The sequence below is a fragment of the Phyllostomus discolor genome, chromosome 12 (assembly GCF_004126475.2).
Source record: "Phyllostomus discolor isolate MPI-MPIP mPhyDis1 chromosome 12, mPhyDis1.pri.v3, whole genome shotgun sequence".
NCBI classification, from domain to species: Eukaryota; Metazoa; Chordata; class Mammalia; order Chiroptera; family Phyllostomidae; genus Phyllostomus; species Phyllostomus discolor.
In genome coordinates, this window is record NC_040914.2 from 24,841,431 (window position 1) to 24,860,608 (window position 19,178).

At 47.8% G+C, this 19,178-nt stretch overlaps 2 protein-coding genes across 2 annotated transcripts; both read right to left on the bottom strand.

The window, feature by feature from the left end:
- Positions 1–187: 187 nt before the first annotated feature.
- On the bottom strand, positions 188–3,963 carry LOC114510686 (leukocyte immunoglobulin-like receptor subfamily A member 5). The gene is given in 5 exon segments (XM_036012900.1): positions 188–478; positions 621–671; positions 3,316–3,556; positions 3,558–3,625; positions 3,747–3,963. Coding segments are annotated over 5 exon segments (723 nt in total). The 3' UTR covers positions 188–332.
- Positions 3,964–9,764: 5,801 nt separating this feature from the next.
- Positions 9,765–13,684, bottom strand: LOC114510962 (leukocyte immunoglobulin-like receptor subfamily A member 5). The gene is made up of 5 exons (XM_028529515.2): positions 13,563–13,684; positions 13,405–13,440; positions 12,936–13,220; positions 12,490–12,792; positions 9,765–9,823 (listed from the first exon to the last, which is right to left on the bottom strand). Exons 1-5 carry the CDS (start codon positions 13,594–13,596, stop codon positions 9,765–9,767), a joined length of 717 nt encoding a protein of 238 aa, XP_028385316.2. The 5' UTR covers positions 13,597–13,684.
- Between the last annotated feature and the right edge of the window lie 5,494 nt (positions 13,685–19,178).

Here is a 19,178-nt window from a genome sequence, read left to right on the forward strand (position 1 = left end):
ACATCAAGGCAGATGTAATGAGACATAAAGAAGAACAAGTGTTCTGAAAGTGCAACGAGGTGTGGACGTGACCATGCCATGTGGGACCAATGCTAACTTACATGAAATGGGAAAACTTGGGAATGGGCCACATGACTCAACAATGGTCAGGAAAAGATGGGCTGAATTCAATGGCAAAAATGTCCAGACTTTGTCCCCCTGCATATGACCAACCAGTCCTCCACCTGCAGTGAGCAGCAGACACATCACTCAGCATGTCCCAGATTATTTTCCAAAACCTTCTGGGCACATGACCTCATTTCCCAGTTTCTTCCACTCTGAATGGTGCTCCTTTACCTCTGTGTTAAGGTCCTGGTGGCAGCCTGGGCTATTCTCTTGTCTTGAGCCTGAAACAACAGCACCCCGAAGACCACCAGGACCAAGCCAGCCATGCCCATGCAGATGAGATTCCCCACTGTGTAGTCTTGGGGGTGGGAGGCTAGGAAATGTGGAGAAAGAGGTCACAGAGGTCACAGCAGACAAAGTCACCCCTGGATCCTGGATGCCCACCCAGTACACTTGCCTCCCCCTGACAGACCAGATCCTCCGCACCCAGCCCTATAACTGAGAATTGTACTCACCACTCGTGTTATCTGAGCTGTTGTGTGATGGGCTGATGGTGTCAGCTGCTCCTTCAAAACCATAAAGAAGTGGACACATGAGGAGGTGATCCCACTCAAGCCAAATGTCCTCAAAACTCTCCTGTTCCTCATGATGTGACCGCTCCCAGCCCCTTCATGAGCCCTCCCTCTGCTCTGAGGGTCCTGTCTGCTGCCGTGGGTTCTGTCAGTCCCCCAGGGACTTCTGAGTGCAGACTTTGCTCCTGAGGCCCTTTGGGAAATAGGTTGGCTTTGCCCCAAGAACTCACATTTGGTAAGAAATGTGGTCTCTCATTACAGAACAGAATACCTTCTGCTCTTCACCCTGCTCTCTGTGGGAGATTGAACCATCCAAGCTCACTCTTCTGTAGCTGAGAGTGTATATTTGTTCAGCAGCTGAGCACTCATGGTCCAAGGGTGGGTCTCATCTACACACACACACATATATGGAATACTCAAGCCATTCTTGCGCTGTATGTATAGACAATTTTATGAAGAAACTTCAAGATGTACCTGAACTCTAAAACAACCCTTGTAAAGCACCTTTATTTAAAAAAAAAATTCCTTTTAATATAATGTTACTTTTTTCTTAAAAATATTTATTTATTTATTTATTTATTTAAGAAATGGAAAGACAGGAAGAGAAACATTAATGTGTAGTTTCCTCTTGAGCACCCCCTATTGGAGACCTGACCCACAACCTAGAAATGAGCCCTGACAGGGAATCGAACCAGAAACCATTTGATTTGCAGGCTGGTACTCAATCTACTGAGCCACACCACCAGGTCAAAAGTTTACGTTTCATAATAAAGACATGAATTTATCATAATCACAATGAAAATAAGAGTAGATTTACCTTTTTAAAGTCAGAAGTGTTTCTAACCTAAATGTATATATGGAAGCATTGCTTTAAATTTCTCAGAAAACATGCCATAATAGAGAGGTGTGGGCAGACATGTAGAGAGCAGGCAAGAATTTCACACTGAATCTGGAAAGGAACCCCCAGTTTCTCATGAGGTGTTCATAGCCCCCCACACCCAACCTGAGTCTCAGGTGAACACAGAGTGCTAGAGGCCTCCAGGTGAGCCCAGGGGCCTGCAGAATGATGCCCACAGGTGGGGGCACTTCTCCCCATAGGAGAGTGTCCAGAGGGGACTCCACCATCCCCCACAGCAGCCCCACCTTGGCCAGAGCCACCTCCTGCCCTGCTCTGAGAGGGTTCAGGGACCCCCATACAAGTCAGTGGGTTCCACTAAGGGTCTCTGGAAATGAGGTGTCAAGGTAGAGTCCACCTGTCTTCTTTCCAGCTCTCCTGACCTCTCCTCCTACATAGTCCAGCTATTTTCCCTGTATTACAAGACAGACTTGGACACCAAATTCTGAAAACCGACACCAGGCAAACTACTCAGGGGCCTAGGCTTTGGGTGGAAAATCTCACAGATTCTGTGTGGAAGCAGGAACAGTTGGCACCCTCAATGGGAATTTCCAAATCCTCTCAGCCTCCTTGATATTGAGGGTTCTGTTTGCTAAGTTGAACCCCCGGGCAGTGTAGACCTGCTCCCCCAAACCCCTGTCTCCCTGAGCTGTTTCATCTCTACAAGGTCCCAGTTACTGGGACAGGCAGGACAGGCCCCGAGAGGGTGGCACCAAGAATAGGTGCCACTTTTTCAGGTGCCCAGAAAGTCAGAAATAGACATGACCTTGCGGGTCCTGGGGAGGCAGCTTCTCGTTACTCAGGTAGAAAGATCCTCAGAGTTCACCTCCCTGGGCAGCTGAGTCCACACACACCCTCTGCCCTCTGTCCTGGGGATCCTGCTTGTGGTGTGTGCCTCTGGGGAGCAGCACTGCTCTGGTTCTGAGATGGAGACACCTGAAGGCAGTGGGCTGGGACTCCATCCTGTGACTCCAGTCCACTCTCACTTGCCTCTTGTTGTCACGGTCCAGCAAGGCTGTCTCCCTCCCTTACTCAGCCCTGTCTCAGCCTGCAGGGTCAGGAGGTCCCAGGGGTGGGAGACGCCCACCTGCTTCCGCCTCTCACAGGATGACCCTTCTCTGTAGAGCCACCTTGCCCTCCCATTATGCCTTAGACTTTCCAGGGGACAGAGCCTTCAGATGACCTTGGAGCTCAGAAAGGACATGGCAGGTGAGTCTCACCGGAGACCAGGATCTCTGGGGCCAAAAAACAGATGACATCTTGACCCCAGGGGGACACTGGCAGCCTCTACCATTGGAACCCACCCATAGGCCATAACCCTGGTTTGGGTAGTGTAGGGTGGGGGCTGCCTTCTGCTGACATGAGCCAGGCTGTTCCTCTCTTTAGCTGGGCCCCCACCATCTCTCTCCACATGACCACCTCACCTGTCACTTGCCTCATTTGCACGTTGACAGGCCTCACTTGGCTGGGGTGAAGGGCAAACCATCAGAGACCCTAGAGCCCCATGGTTCCCCTGAAATCTCTCCCTGCTGACACCCAGAGCCCTCAGACACAAGCCTGACCTTGAATACCTGAGGCACATTATATCCTCGGAGACTCAATCACCATGGCTGGTTTGTGTCTGTGGTCCAGGAGCCCCTGTGCTCCCCTCACCCCACCTCTCACATGGGTCTCCCCTCCCTGTAAAGACCCCAGTAACCTGTCGGGTTCCCCACTCATGGATGGGACCACTATGGGACTCACCTGAGACCAGGAGCTCCAGGGGCTCACTGGGTGGTGACCACACCTGGGGTTTGCTCCTGAAATAACCATAGCATCTGAAAGTCCCACTCTGTCTGGGAATCATGTGGCCCACAGGCAAGAGGGCCTGGAAATGCCCACTTGGGTCTTGCTGTGAGTCCAGGGCCCAGGAGAGCCTGTCTTCTCCTTCCTTAGTCAGAACAAACTTGCCAAATCCCTCATCTGAGTGACATTTGACAGTCAGTCATGTTCCCTCTTGAGGTTCCAACAGGGCTGGGCAGTGCTGAGAGGATGGGTTTGCTGTAATGGACTCCTAGGAGAGAAGGAGGCAGCATGTTAAATGGAGTCACACCTTCCTTGTGTCCCCTAGGGCTGGGCTGTATCCCCCTTCCTGAGGGCAGAGCCTGAGAATGGTACCCTTGGTGTCACCTCACCTGTCACCACCAGCTTCAGGGGGTCACTGCACTCTGACCAGACCCTGTGGCTGAGATAGTAACAGTGATATCTCCCTGCAGAGTGCTCTGTCATCTGTGTGATGGAGAGCTTGGCCTTGTTCCTAGGATCCAGTGGCATCTGTCTGTCCCAGGGTGGTGAGCTTCCTTCTTTATCCAGACGATACTCCTCAGCCTCTAGGCTCCCCTGACACCACATAGTCACAGGCCTCCCCCAGGGGACCATGGAGCCTGGCACAGTCCAGAGGGTGGGTTTGGGGAGGGTCCCTGGAAGGAATCAGAGGCTGAGTCAGAACATTTCCTACACAAGTGCCCAGCTCTCCACCCCCAACACTCAGATGTCCTTCATCTGTCATTCCAGAAATGCTGTTCTTTATCCCCAACTTCCCAAGGATGGCCTCATGTCCCCAGTGGAGAATGACACCTGGGAGCCCTGGGGGAAGACTCACCTGCCTGCACAGGTGTCCTCAGGCCCATGCTCAGCCCTGCAAGAGAGTTCCTGTGAGACATTATGCCTGAATCCTGAGCAGAATCCTCCTCTTCAGGAGCCTCCCAAGTCCTTGGGACCTGACAGAGCAGGGCTTCCCCTCCCCCCTCACATCTCACCGAGGCAGAACAGGGCTGTGAGGGTGGGGGACATGTTGTCTCCTCTCTGAACCCAGCTGTGCAGAAGGAAGAGACTAAGGAATCCTCAGTGTACACAGACTCACAGGGTGTGGTCACTGGGAAGCTGGCCGTCTCTGTCACAGGTTGTCACGTCAGGAAGTAGGACAGTGTCTCCTCCAGACTCCTCAGAAGTCTGGCTGCCATTTTCTCCATGAGGAAAGTTGTATACCTGGAGCCTCCTGAGGCAGCCCTCACAGGTGAGATGACCCAGGGTAAGACCTCCCAGGTCAGAGCCTCCACTACAAGCTCCATTCTCCCTTTGCCCATTTTTTAGCTCCTCCTTGTGCATCCTCCCCAAGGAAGAGTGTTCACCCAGGCCCTGGAGATGCTTCAGGAAGACGGGGGTCCCTGTGCCTGCAGAGCTCAGCTCGGTAGAGGCATGGTCTCCTCCTCACTGTGCAGTTCAGGAAAGTGTCACTGTGACAATGAGCACAAAGAACAGATATAGGGAAGTTAGGGAAGGACACACACCCCTTCCCCTGGCCCCAGAGTGTGGTTTTCTTTTCTATCCCAGCCACCGTCACTGACTTCTCGTTTTTCTTAGTAACAACCTCCACCTCACTTTTGTGGGGACAAGCCTCTGAGTGATGTCTGCCCCCTCAGTGCCCCTTGTTTCCTGGTTAAAGCCTCCTCCTCGGGCTGTGGTCCTGCCTTCAAGCTTCAGGGGGCATTGATTTGGCTTAGAGTCCTGATTTTTACTTATAGCAGATACTTATTTAAATAAACATCAGCCAGTGCTCAAGTGATCTGTGTACTAATGTCCTATCTCTGAGCCCCATTAGAATCCTGAGTCACATCTGAATCCCGAATCCTGTTGTCACAAACCCCAGTCTCCACAGCGGCTGTGCGTCAGTGGTGCTGATTCATGGGAGGGAGACTTCCGTTTCCAGACCAGATGAGGATGAAAGTGGGCTGGGATATGAGAGGATCAATGAGTCCAGGGCCAAGGCAAGACTATTGGACTTGCTCAAGACCATGTCTGCTCTGAATACCAAGCCCAGCTACTCATAATAGCTCTAAAATACGTAGACATAGAAAGGTGAAGGAAACAGAAAGGTTCCCAAATGGAGAGGGAACCACAGTGGAGAACAGAGACCAAAATTGAGTGGCCCCCAGTGACCATGACTATCAATGAGTAATAGGGATGAGATCTCCCTAAAGGGACAGAGAGGGACCCCAGGACTTCTCAGGAAGGGGGTAAGAGAGCAGGTGAAGGCTTCAAGTCTGGCCCCTGCCCTGTGTTCCTGTGCAGGCTCTGGGATGTCTCTGCCCACTCTCCCAACTTCATGGTCAGCAATAAGCAGTCTCCCCTGAGTTTCCTGAAACAGACTGAGTCCTGTATGTCAGCCATGGGTGTCTGTCCCATTTGTGTGTGAGGCTCCCATGGACCAGCCCTGGTGGTCAGAAAGCTGAGCAGGTGCTGAGTCTGAGAGAGTGGACAACATGGGGAAGAGGCAGTTGCCACAGGCTCTGCTCAGCCTGACTCCATGGACTGCCCTGGAGAATCTGAGCGAGACCAGGTGTGTGAGGGGAGAGACTCCTACTAGAGTGGACAGTGGAAAAATCCTAATAGTCTCAGACAATGCTATGGACGCCATCTACTGACACTGGGGACTGTCTCCTGCAATGAAAGAGACTCAATAGGAAATATGAGAGCAATGGAAGATGATAATGTATAAATACCTGAAAAATAAAGGCCTGAGCCAATAATATAAATTGTTTTATATACATTAATATAATGAATTAGAAACTTTAGAGATGATTAAGCCCAATAGATGGACACATGAAAATAATTCTTCCCATCAAGGATGAGACACAGGTAAAGGGCCATTTATGACAATGTAGTACAGTACAGAGGAAATTTCCAAAATGCAGAGTAGGGAGACCAGAAGTGGGGACTGAAGGTACTTGGGGACTAGAGTGAGGATGGTGGACGTCATTTCTATGGTGTCAGAAAGAAAGAAGTGAGTGTGACATTTGGTAACAGCTCAAGACAGAAATAATCAAATGTTTTACCAAGATGAGGAAAAACCAATCTAGTGTTAGGGAGCAGGTATATAAAAATGAAATCTGTATCTTGACTTTTTGGGCTTAATAAAGATAATGAAGGTCAAATAAAAACACAAGAACATATCCTACACCCAATTTCATGCATCAAAAATGGTTAATTTTAGGCCCTGGCTGGGGACTCAGTGAGTTAGAGCAGCATCTCAGTGTTTAAGGTTGTGGGCTTTGTCCCCAGCCAGGGCACACACAACAAGCAACCAATAGATGCATCAGTAAGTGGATCAACAATCAATGTTTCTGTCTCTCTCTCTGCTCCACTTCTCAAATGAATCAATACAAAAATATTTTTAAATGATTACTTTTATTTTAATGTGAATTTCAATTCAAAAAGAAAATCGTGGAGGATTGGCCTGGGGTGTTAAAAAGTCCTAAAATTACTTCCTAGAGGAAGTGCACATCACCATAGTGACAAGCTCGCTGGGACCAGACTTCCTCATAGCAAAGAGGACACCGGAAGACAGTGGGGACACACCTTCCAGGAGAAGATTATTAGTGAAGATTGTGCACTGAGCCCCATTAGATTTAAGGGACAAGGTGAATGTGTCAGCCAGGTCAGTCCCTAAGTGGAAACCTGTATCTCCTCCCAACCCCACCATGTGAGGCTGTTTCTCCAGGAGAGAGAACAGATTTCCAGGGAGAGAGCCTTTAACCACAGGGAATGGTTTTTTTTTTTCTCTCTCTGAGGAGTTGAATCACAAACTTCAATTGAAATAGTAAAGTGTTTCCTAGTTACTTGATGAAGCAAGTGAGACTGAAATAAGGCATTTCCAGAGCAGCAAGTTTTTAAACATTTTCATCTTTTCACACTCAGAGAAAGGATAAAATTCAGTGATATAACTCAGTTGGAAGAACAAAGACACCAAACTGGAGAAAGTGAGATGCAACAGCAAGGGAAAGTGGCAAAAAAACACATTAAAAAATATCATTGTAATGTCTATGTTGTGATCCAGTCACGTAATATTTGATGTCAACTGTATTGAAAAATAAAACTGATTTAGAAAAGAAGGAAATAATGTATGTGCTACATGGATGCATCTGAAGGACAAGTGAAATAAACAATCACAAAAGAGCAAAACAACAACAAAAACAACAACCCACAAAAACTTTTCCAACCACATCGGAATTATAGCTAAACTATAGGAAAACCACTATCCAGAACTTCCTGCTTTCTAGGTGAACAGAAGTCCCACAACTAAGAGTGTAAAGAAGAAGCCACATTGAGACTCAGAGACATGAAGAGAGCTGGTCTCACATCCACGTGTGACAGACAGAAGTCAGGAGGGAGAGCTCTGCTGCAGAGTTCCCCCCTGAGGATCCAGGGGTCCCAGCCCCAAACAGGGCACCCCAGCCCAGGGTTCCAGAGCCAAGGAGAGAAATGCTCATAACTTCTGGCTGTGAAAACCAGTGGGGACTGTGGCTAAGTGAGACTAGGACTTCTGGGGTCCCAGGCAGTTCTTCCCCGACCCAACTTGCAATCTTGCCCAAGCTGTTGCCAGTGCGTTTCCCACACAAATGGCCTCTCTTACCTCACACTTGAGACTTTCCTGAAACCTCTCAAATCAACAGCACTTGAACCCTAATCAATATCCTTGTGAATGATGTCAATGTACACATGTTCTCTAAGGCAGGTGCTTAAAGGTAGAGCTGTGTGTCTCTAACTGGGTAAGTGTAATTTATTTGCTCAATTGGTGACTATGACTGGCACTCCTACAAGTGATGCATTAGAATGCTATCAGCTCACTGTCCTCTCCCCCAGGGGATAGTAGGATTTTTCTCTTGGCTTCGAGTCTGGATGCATTGGGACTGTGGCCTTGTAATTCCGAGGAAAATCAGTTACAACACTGAAGTAGAAATAATTATTCCAGATAAAAGGGCAGACACCGTAGGTGCGCTATGAGGCTGTCAGACTGATGTGACTGGTGTCCCACACTGACCTGTACAGTGTGTGAAAGTCAGTTTGTGAGCCACTTCCCAACTCTGCATCAGGACCTCACCAGGACATCTGGAAGTTGGCCACGAAGGGACAATAGATGCCAAACATGGGAAAACACCAAGAACCAGTGTTTTATTAAGAGGAATTCCTGGGGTGACATTGGCTAATAAAATTAAATATAAGTTTCCATGTACAGTTCTCTAATACATCATCTGTATCCTGCACTGTGTTTTGAGCAGTGGGTTCTTCCCAGGCAGTGCAACCCAGGCGATCCCTTCAAACAAGTGTGTCTTGATTTCCCCCAGGCTGGTGTGGCTGTGTTGGTTGGAGCATCATCCCATAACCAAACCTTTGTGGTTACCATTCCCGGTCAGGGCGCATACCTAGATTGCAAGTTCAACTCCCTGTCTAGACACGTATGGGAGGCAATGAATCGATGTTCGTTTCTCCCATCTGTGTTTCTCTTTCTCTCTTCTACCTCTCCAAAAAAGCAATATAAATATCCTCATGTGTGGGTTTAAATAAGTCTTGATTCTATGCAACCAGGTTCCTGAAGAAAGTCCACAGGTGCCATCTGAGGAAAGGTGAAGGCATGTGGGGTCCAGAGAGGGCACTGGGACATCATTTGAGATTTTTCTCTTGTGGGCTGAATGTTTGTGATGCCATCTCATGGATTTATTGAAATAGATTGCAGGCTCTGAACTAGTGGATGGGCACTCCATACGAACATCAAGGCAGGTGTAATGGAGACATAAAGAAGAATGTGTTTCTGGAAGTGTAGGGAGGTGTGGACATGACCATGCCATGTGGGATAAATGCTAATTTCACTGAAATGGGAAAATCTGAGATGGGTCACATGACTCAACAATGGTCAAAAGGAGATTGGCAGAATTTAATGGCAGAAAGGTCCAAACCTTGCCCCCCTTCATATGACCAATGAGTCCTCCACCTGCAGTGAGCTGCAGACAGGTCACACAGCATGTCCCAGATTATCTTCCAGAACCTTCTGGGTACATGATCTCATTTCCAAGGCTCTCCCACTCTGAATGGTGCTCCTTTACCTCTGTGTTCAGGTCCTGGTGGCAGCCTGGGCCATTCTCTCGCTGTCTCGAGCCTGAGACAGCAGCACCCCGAGGACCACCAGGACCAAGCCAGCCACGCCTATGCGGACGAGATTCTCCACTGTGTAGTCTTGCAGGTGGGTGTCTAGGAAATGTTGAGAAAGAGGTCACAGAGGTCGCAGCAGACAAAGTCACCCCTACATCCTGGATGCCAACCCAGCATACCTGTACCCCTGACAGACAGGACCCTCAGCCCCACAACTGAGGATTCTCCTACTCAGCACTCTTGTTATCTGAGCTGTTGTTTGATGGGCTGATGGTGTCGGCTGCTCCTTGAAAACCATAAAGAAGTAGGTGCATGAGGAGATGATCCCATTCAAGCCAATTGTCTTCAAAACTCTCCCATTCCTCATGATGTGACTGCTCCCAGCCCTTTCTCAAACCCTTTCTCTGCTATGAGGGTCCTGTCTGCTGCCATGGGTCCTGCCAGTCTCCCAGGGACTTCTGAGTGTAGACTTTGCTCCTGAGGCCCTTTGGGACATAGGTTGTCTATGCCCCGAGAATTCAGGTTTGGTGAGAAATGTGGTCTCTCATTACAGAACACAGAACATTCTTGTAATCTCTCTGCTATCTGTGGGAGACTGAACCATCCAAACTCACTCTTCTGGAGCTGAGAGTGTATATTTGGTCAGCAGCTGAGGACTCAGGATCCATGGGTGGGTCTATCTATACACACATACATATACTGGGTACTCGAACAATTCTTGAGCTGTATGTATAAACAATTTTATTCAAAAAAACTTCAAGATGTATCTGAAGTCTAAAACAGCCCTTTTAATGCACCTTTATTTTTAAAAAACTTCCTTTTAGTATGTTAGTTTTCCCTTAAAAATATTCTATTTATTTATTTATTTATGAGATGGAAAGAGAGGAAGAGAAACATCAACGTGTGGTTTCCTTTTGAGCGCCCTCTATTAGAGACCTGGCCCACAACTTAGAAATGTGCCCTGGCAAGGAATTGAACCAGCAACTATTTGATTTGCAGGCTGGCACTCAATCTACTGACCCACAACAGCCAGGTCAAAAGGTTACTTTTCATAATAAAGGGATGAATTTAACATAATCACAGTGAAAATAGGAGTAGATTTACCTTTTTAAAGTCAGAAATGTTCATAACTTAAATGTATATGTGAAAGCATTGCTTTAAATTTCTCAGAAAATATGCCATAATAGAGAGGTGTGGGCAGACGTGTAGAGAGCAGACTTGAATTTCACAGTGTATCTGGGCAGGAATCCCCAGTTCCTCATGAGCCATCCACAGCCCCCAACACCCAACCTGAATCTCAGGTGAGCACTGGGTGCTAGAGGCCTCCAGGTGAGCCCAGAGTCCTTCAGAGTGATGCCCACAGGTGGGGGCACTTCTCTCCATAGGAGAGTTTCCAGAGGAGACTCCACAATCCCCCACAGCAGCCCAACCTTGGCCTGAGCCACCTCTTGCCCTGCTCTGAGAGGGTTCAGGGACCCCATACAGGTCAGCGGGTTCCATTAAGGGTCTGGAAATTGGGTACCAAGGGAGAGTCAACCTGTCCTCTTTCCAGCCCTCCTGGCCTCTCCTCTTTCATAGTCCAGCTATCTTACCTGTATCATAAACCATACCTGGACACCTAATTCTGAAAACTGGCACCAATCTATGCAGGGGCCTAGGATTTTGGTGGAAAATCCCACAGATTCTGTGTGGCAGGGGGAACAGTTGGCAGCCTCAATGATAATTTCCAAATCCTCACAGTCTCCTCGATATGGAGGCTTCTGCTTGCTAAGCTGAGTCCCCAGGCTGGGTGGACCTGCTCCCCAACATTCCTGTTTCCCTGAGTTGTTTCATGCACACAAGGTTCCAGTTAGTGGGACAAGCAGGACAGGCCCAGAGAGGGGGGGACCAGGAGCAGGTGCCACTTTTTCAGGTGACCCAGAAAGTCAGAAATGAACATACCCCTGCGGGTCCTGGCGAGGCAGCTCCCCCTTACTCAGGTGGGGAAAGATCCTCAGAGCTCACCTCCCTGGGCAGCTGAGTCCACACACACTCTGCCCTCTATCCTGTGAGTCCTGCCTGTGGTGTGTGCCTCTGGGGAGCAGAGCTTCTCTGGTTCTGAGATGGAGACACCTGAAGGCAGTGGGCTGGGACTCCATCCTGTGGTTCCAGTCCACTCTCACTTTCCTCTTGGCGTCACAGTCCAGCAAGGCCATCTCCCTCCCTTACTCAGCCCTGTCTAAGCCTGCAGTGTCACGAGGTCCCAGGTGTGGGAGATGCCCACCTGCTTCCACCTCTCACAGGATGACCCTTCTCTGAGGAGCCTACTTGAGTTCCCATCATTTCCATCATGCCTTAGATTTTCCTGGGGACAGGGCCCATAGGTGACCTTGGAGCTTAGAGAGGACAGGGGCAGGGTTGGCTTATCTGAGACCAGGAGCTCTGGGGCCAGAAACTGGAGGACATCTTGACCCCAGGGGGCACTGGGAGCCTCTGCCTTTGCATCCCACCCATAGGCCATAACCCTGGGTTGGGTGGTAGAGGGAGGGTGCTGCCTTCTGCAGAAGCACCTTCTACATGAGCCGGGCTGCTCCTCTGTTCAGCTGGGCCCCCAACATCTCCCTCTGCCATGATCACCTCACTTGCCACTTGCCACCTGCCACCCTTACCCATGGACAGTCCTCACTGGGCTGGGGTGAAGGGCAAACCGTCAGAGGCCCTGAAGCCCCATGGTTCCCCTGAAATCTCTCCCTGCTGACACCCAGAGCCCTCAGACACAAGCCTGACCTTGAATATCTGAAGGGCATTAGATACTCAGAGAGACTCAGAACCTCCCTGGACTGGTCTGTGTGTCTGGCCCAGGAAACTCTGTGCTCCCTTTACCCAACCTCTCACATGGGGCTCCCTCCCAACAAAGACCCCAATCACCTGTCGGTTGCCCCCAATCATGCATGGGACAATAATGGGATGTACCTGAGACCAGGAGCTCCAGGGAATCACTGGGGTGTGACCACACCTGGGGAGTGCTCCTATAACAGCCATAGCATCTGAATGTCCACCTGTCACTGGAGGTCACAGGGCCCACAGTGAACTGGGCCTGGACTTGCCCACTGGGGTGAGGCTGTGAGTCCAGGGTCCAGGAGAACCTGTCTTCTCCTTCCTTAATCAGAATGAACCTGTTGAATTTCTGCCGTGACCCACACTGGAGAGTCACATTCCCTCCTGAGGTCAGGACAGGGCTGGGCAGGGCTGAGAGGTTGGGTGTGCTGTAGAATCCTAGGGGAGAAGGAGGCAGTATGTTAAATGGGGCTCATTCCTCCCTCACTTTCCCCAGGGCTGGGCTGCGGGGGGAGACCCCCTGAAAGCATCCCTCTTCCTGAGGGCAGAGCCTGAGGCTGGTACCCCTGGTGTCTCCTCACCTGTCACCACCAGCTCCAGGGGGTCGCTGAGCTCTGACCAGCCACTGGGGCTGAGATAGGAGCATTGATATCTCCCTGCATCATACTCTGTAGTGTGTGTGAAGGAGAAATTGGCCTTGTCACTGGGTTCCAGTAGCTTCTGTCTTTCCAAGGATATTCCGCTTCCCTCTTTATGCAGACAGAACCTCTGGGCCTGCATGGGCCCCTGACACCAGATGGTCACAGAGCTCTGCAACAGGGTCACAGAGCCTGGCTCAGCCCAGAGGGTGGGTTTGGGGAGGGTCCCTGGAAGGAATCAGAGGCTGGGTAACAAGACATTTCCACACCCAGGCCCCAGATCTCAGCCTGATGACCATCCCTAATGTCCCTCATCTGTCAGACATATCTGTTCTTGTTCCCAATCTGCTTGGAGGTTGGTCCCTTGTCCCCAGTGAGGACAGAAACTTGGGTCCCCAGGGGACAGACTCACCTGCATGCACTGGGGTCCTCAGGCCCACGTTCAGCCCTGCAAGAGAGTCCCTATGAGAGATTTGCCCTGAATTCTGAGTAGAACCCTCCTTCCCAGGAGCCTCCTCAGTCCTGGGGTCCTGACAGAGCAGGGCTTTTCCTCCTGCTTTCACATCTCACCAAGGCAGAGCAGGGCCATGAAGGTATGTGCCATGGTAGCTCCTCTCTGGTTCTGGCTGTTCAAAAGGAAGAGACCACAGAGTCCTCAGAACAGAGAGATGGACTGGGTGTGGCCAGTGGGAGGCTGTCACTACTTGCCTTGGTGATGTCACATCAGTGGCCCCACAAGAAGAGGAACAGTATCTTCACAGAAGCCTGGTTGTTGTTTCCAAGATCAAGTAGCTAATTGATCCACAGCCTCCTGAGACACCCCTTGCAGGTGAGGTGACCCAGGGCATGTCCTTCCAGGTCAGAGCCTCCCCAACAGGGTCTTCTTCCCCCTCATCCCAGCCATTATCACCTCCCTGTGGGTCCTCCCTATGGACAGTGGTCACTCAGGCCCTACAGATGCTTCAGGAAGATGAGGGTCCCTGTGCCTGCAGAGCTCAGCTCAGCAGAGACACAGTGTTCTCCTTACTGTGCAGTTCAAGCGAGTATCACTGTGACAATGAGCACAAAGGGGAAATGCAGGGAAATAAGGAAGGAAACATGTCTGTTTCTGGCCCCAGCATCTGGGCTTTCTTTTTATTTTGTGTTTTCCACAAACTTCTCTTTTATCTTAACAACAACATCTACCCTCTCCTTTCTGAGAGCAAACCTTTGAGTTATTTTTGCTCTCAATGCCCCTTGTTCCATGGGCAGAGTGGTCCTCCTGGTATCACAGCTTTGGGCTAGACCTTTGACTTGTAGAGGCAAGTTCATCTTTATTTAAATATTAGTGTCCTCTCTGCCTACCTGTGTGAATGAAGCAGGAACATCAGGATCAGATGTTGTCTTCTTTTTGTTTAAGATAAGAGAAGACTTGCTTATTTATTTACTTTTCAATAAATTTAAACCTTCAAGGGGGAGAGCATGCCATGGATTTTGTGTTCAATTGTCTCAGTAGGAAGGTTGCTTTGGAATTTGGCAGAGCCATGCCACATTTACCTGCACATGAGCTACTTTTCCCCAGGGGACTCTCGTTTTGTTTGGTTTGCCACCAGCAGCCACTGTGTTGGTCTTTGTGTTAAGGAGCACGTCTCTTGCCTGGATAAAGTTCCATTTCCTCTCAAGCACAAACACCTTCAGTTTTCTGTGCTCCCTCTGGTCCTAAAGACCCCACCTATCACTGGCAACCATGTCTCAGAACCCTAGCCTTCCAGACATTGTGTCATTTGAGAAGTTCTCTTCCCAGCGGGGCCCCAAAGTTCAGTAACAGGAACGCCATTCACCTCCTTTTACTCTTCCACGTTTATAAGTTATTTGGTATTCATGTTTATGTGGAAACTCTAGTATGGTGTTCTAGTCTTGAAATATCCTTTTCAGACTTTCATGCTAGCCTATGTAAATATGCGCTAGCTCTAGAAAATATCTGTAAGACCAGTGTCTGCTATCCCACAATTGTTTGAAAGAAGTCAGTGTATATCTTGATGGACCAGAAGTTAATTTTGTGCAACAATTTTAATTTTCAGGTGTAAATGTTTGGTAGTTTGATGATGATTCAGATTCTCTATTAACTATTGTTATTTGGGGGGTAAGGGAAGGTTTATCCATTGAGAAGGTGCACACAGAGGAGGTGGGAGATTTAATCGTAACTCAAATTTATCTTTAGAAAGCACAGAGTTCAGGCTTCTTTTATGTCAAGGAGAAGGGAACCAGGAAGGGCAAAAGGTGATAGATGAATGCAGACATCTGGGCCCCAGCAGAGGACTGAAAAAGATTGTGCTAGTTGATGTGATACAATTCCTGTCAAGATACCAATGGAGTATTTCACACAACTAGAACAAACATTCCAAAAATTTACATGGAACCATAGATGACCCAAAATAGCCATGGCGATCTTGAGAAAGGACAAAATTAGAGGAATCACACTACCTGAAATCAAACTATACTTCAAAGCTGTAGTAATCAAAACAGCGTGGCACTGGCATAAAAACAGACACATAGACCAATGGAACAGAAGAGAAATCCCAGAAATAAACCCATGCCTTTATGGTCAATTAATATTTGACACAGGAGGCAAGAATATACAATGGTTTGGGGAAAACTGGACAGATGCAGGAAAAAAATGAAGCTCGACCAACTTCTTACAACATACACAAGAATAAACTCAACCTTGATTAAAGAGTTAAATGTTAGACTCAAAAGCATAAAAATCCTGGAAGAAAACATAGACAGTAAAATCTCAGACATTTCTTATAGCAGGGGAAACATACAAAAAAAATGGACAAATGGGACTACATCAATCTATTTATTCCAGGAAAAAAATTGGATATTAGTCCTTTGTCTAAATTGGATAAAGTTTTTCATAAAGTATACTTATGTTTATTGTGAAAAGATTTTATTCTAAAGTAGAACTGGAGGGAAAAAAACAGGAACTGTTACATATGGGTTCTCAGGTAAACTCAATGTAAAAACTGCAAGAGTGATTTCCCATACATTTGTGATGTACAGAAAGCTGAAACTACCCTCAACCAATGAACCTCCACCAAGAGCTTCTCCCCATCCTGAAGGCAATGACGTTGCTGCTTGAAGTGAATCTTCCCACTCATTCCTTACATTTTTTGCCCATTAATATCGCCTGCCCCAAATTCTCAGTGAACTCACCTGTAGCATGCTACAGTTTGCATGTCTCAAATTGCAATTCTTCTGCTACTCACAACCTAACTCAGTTTACCTCCCTCATGGAATTTGACACTAAAAAAGTCCATGGGATCTATAGTGATGTCTCATTCCACAACAGATATTGGTCCTTAGTACTATATCTCTATTTTTTTTGTCCAATGTTGCTGGAATTTAAACATTTTAACTCCTAACTATCAACAACCAAACCTTTAAAAATAATGAACGAACTAATCAAACAACATGAACAGGAACAGAATCATTGAAATGGAGATCACATGGAGGGTTATGAGCTGGGAAGGAAGAGGGGGAGAAAGGGAGAAAAGGTACAGAGAATAAGAAGCATAAATGGTAGGTACAAAATAGACGAGGGGAGGTTAAGAATAGCATAGGAAATGTAGAAGCCATAGAACTTCTACCCAATGGACATGAACTAAAGGAGGGAATGTGAGTGGGAGGGGGTGTGCAGGGTGGATGGGAAAAAGTGGGTAAATGGGACAACTGCAATAGCATAATCAATAAAATATATTTTTAGGAATATTCATGAATTAATACTTTTGGCTTTATTAATGCTACAAACTGAATACTAACATCCTGGCAAATTCATATGTTGAAGCCCTAACCCCCAGAGTGGCTGTAATTTAGAAGTGGAGCCTCTAAGAAGTAGATTAAATAAGCTTATAAGGGTAGAGTTCTGATTTGATAAGATCAGCTTCCTTCTAAGAGAAACCAGGTGGCTCATTCTGTCTCTTTGTTCTTACACCAATGAAAGTACACAGGAAGAAGGGCCATTCACAAGCCCAGGGAGAGACCTACCACACATCAACCCTTCTGTCTCCTTGGTCTGGGACTTCTACTCTCCAGAGCTGTAAACAAGTAAGTATGTGTTGCTTAAACCCCTCGGTCTATCACATTTTGCTATAGAAGCCAGAGCAGAATAATATAAAAATTGGTACCAAGACTGGGAAGCAGCTTCGGAACTGGTAATGGGAAGCATGCATGCTAGAAAAAATTCTAGGTGTAGAATGGACTGCTGGTGGATACATGGATGTTAATGTTGACTCTGATGGGAGCTCAGAAAGAAGAGAGGAGGTAAAGCCTCCACCTTCTCAGAGAATACATGATGAAGCCAACAGAATGTTAGTTCGATGGAAATATGGGTGGTAACATCCATTTAGTGAGTCTTCAGATAAAATGACTAATAAGGTATTAGACGATGAAGGAAAGGGGATTTTCATTATACAGTGGTAAAGAACTTGGCTACATTGTCTTCTAATGCTTCTAGAAGGTGGAACTTGGCAGGCATAAAGTGACACATTCCTAAGCAAAACATTGACGTGTGACACAGTTCCTCCTGAATGCTGGTAGTAGCTTTTGAGAGGAGAGGAGTGAATTGAAGAAGGTATGGTTAAGCAAATGGACCCAGAAGTTAATGAGCTGGAAAATCCCTGACTGCTCATGTGGCTACAAAGGAGAATGGCTTAGGGAGAGCACAGCACAGGTGGGGATGGACTGTCAGTCAGTGGAGAGATGATGGGATTGTTGGAATGGAAACACCTCTTGGACACGACAGGCTGGGATGATAGTTACCTGTCTGCAAATGTGTGCTATTATTCTTCAAGGAAAGGAAAGAATGACCCCAAAGGCAGTTATCAGGGGTTATCAGGGCTGCCCCACTGACTTCAGAGTGAGAATCACTTCCTTGGATTCAACATGGCAGGTGGTCTCCCCTCAAAGCCTTGGGAGTGGGGTTCTCACAGGGAAATGAAGGTGCTAAGCCACCAAGCTGAGCCATGGAGGTAACACTGCCACCCCAGAATGCCTGGAAAGCAGAACATCAAATCTAACCACAATGCCGTGCCCCTGAAACTAATGTAAAATACTATTGAAGGTCAACTGTAATTGAACAAGAGTATTTTTTTAAAGATTTCATTTATTTATTTTCAGAGAGGGAAGAGAGGGAGAAAGAGAGAGAGAGAGAGAAACATCAATATGTGCTTGCTGGGGGCCATGGCCTACAACCCAGGCATGTGCCCTGACTGGGAATCGAACCTGCGATGCTTTGGTTTGCAGCCTGCGCTCAATCCACTGAGCTACGCCAGCCAGGCTGAGCAAGAGTATTTTTTTAAAAAAGAAAGAAATTGAACCCAAAAGAGAGGAAAGAAAGATTTAATTAATGTTGTCTTGCAAGATGTTAAATGTGCCTGGATCCCCTGTCTTTCTGATTTTTCCTTGTTGGAATAGGAATATCTTTCCTATGCCCGCCTCAGTCTTACATGTCAGAAGCATGTAACTCGTCTGGGTTGCAGGTTCACAACTGCAGAGGAATTCCGCCTTAAAATGAGTCCTATCCCGAGTCTCACCCGTGTCTGATGTAGACAGTATGTCGATGAGACTTTGAACTTTAGGCTTGAGAGCTGATGCTGGAATGAGTGGAAGTGTGGGGCACTGTAGAGTTGAAAGGAATGTACTGTGCATGGGAGAAGGACATGAAATTGGGGGGTTCAGGGAGGAATGTTGTACAGTGAATACATATGTTCTGCCCCCCTCTCAAAATTCATGGTAAAGCCCTTAACTGCCAGCATGACTGTATTTGGAGATGGGGTCTGAGGCAGTAGTTAAGGTTAAATGAGATCATAAGGGTGGGGCCCTGATGAGGTAGTTTAGTGTCCTGAAAACAAGAGACACCAGGGGGCTCTCTCCCCCTCTCTCACACACACACAGGAAAGGCCATTTGTGCAGAAGCAAGAAGGCAGCCACCCACCACCCAAGGGGACAGGCTTAGCAGACACTAACCCTGCTGGTATCTCAGTCTCTGGCTTCCAGCCTCCAGGGTGATGAGAGAGTAGATTTCTGGGGGTTAAGATGCCAAGTCTGTAGTCCTTTGGTGTGGAAGCCGAGCAGATGTACACAATTAATTTTTCTCGTTTTTGTTCTTTCTGTGTAAATACATGTTCTTATTTTTTTTCTCCTCTC

Bases quoted from the DNA above. Each gene is read 5' to 3' on its own strand.
- LOC114510962 (XM_028529515.2), bottom strand. From the start codon at position 13,596: ATGGCACATACCTTCATGGCCCTGCTCTGCCTTG. The intron at 13,441-13,562 runs GTGAGATGTGAA...ACTCTCTTGCAG, and splicing joins CATGGCCCTGCTCTGCCTTG to GGCTGAACGTGGGCCTGAGG. The intron at 12,793-12,935 runs GTGAGGAGACAC...CTTCTCCCCTAG, and splicing joins CCTGGAGCTGGTGGTGACAG to GATTCTACAGCACACCCAAC.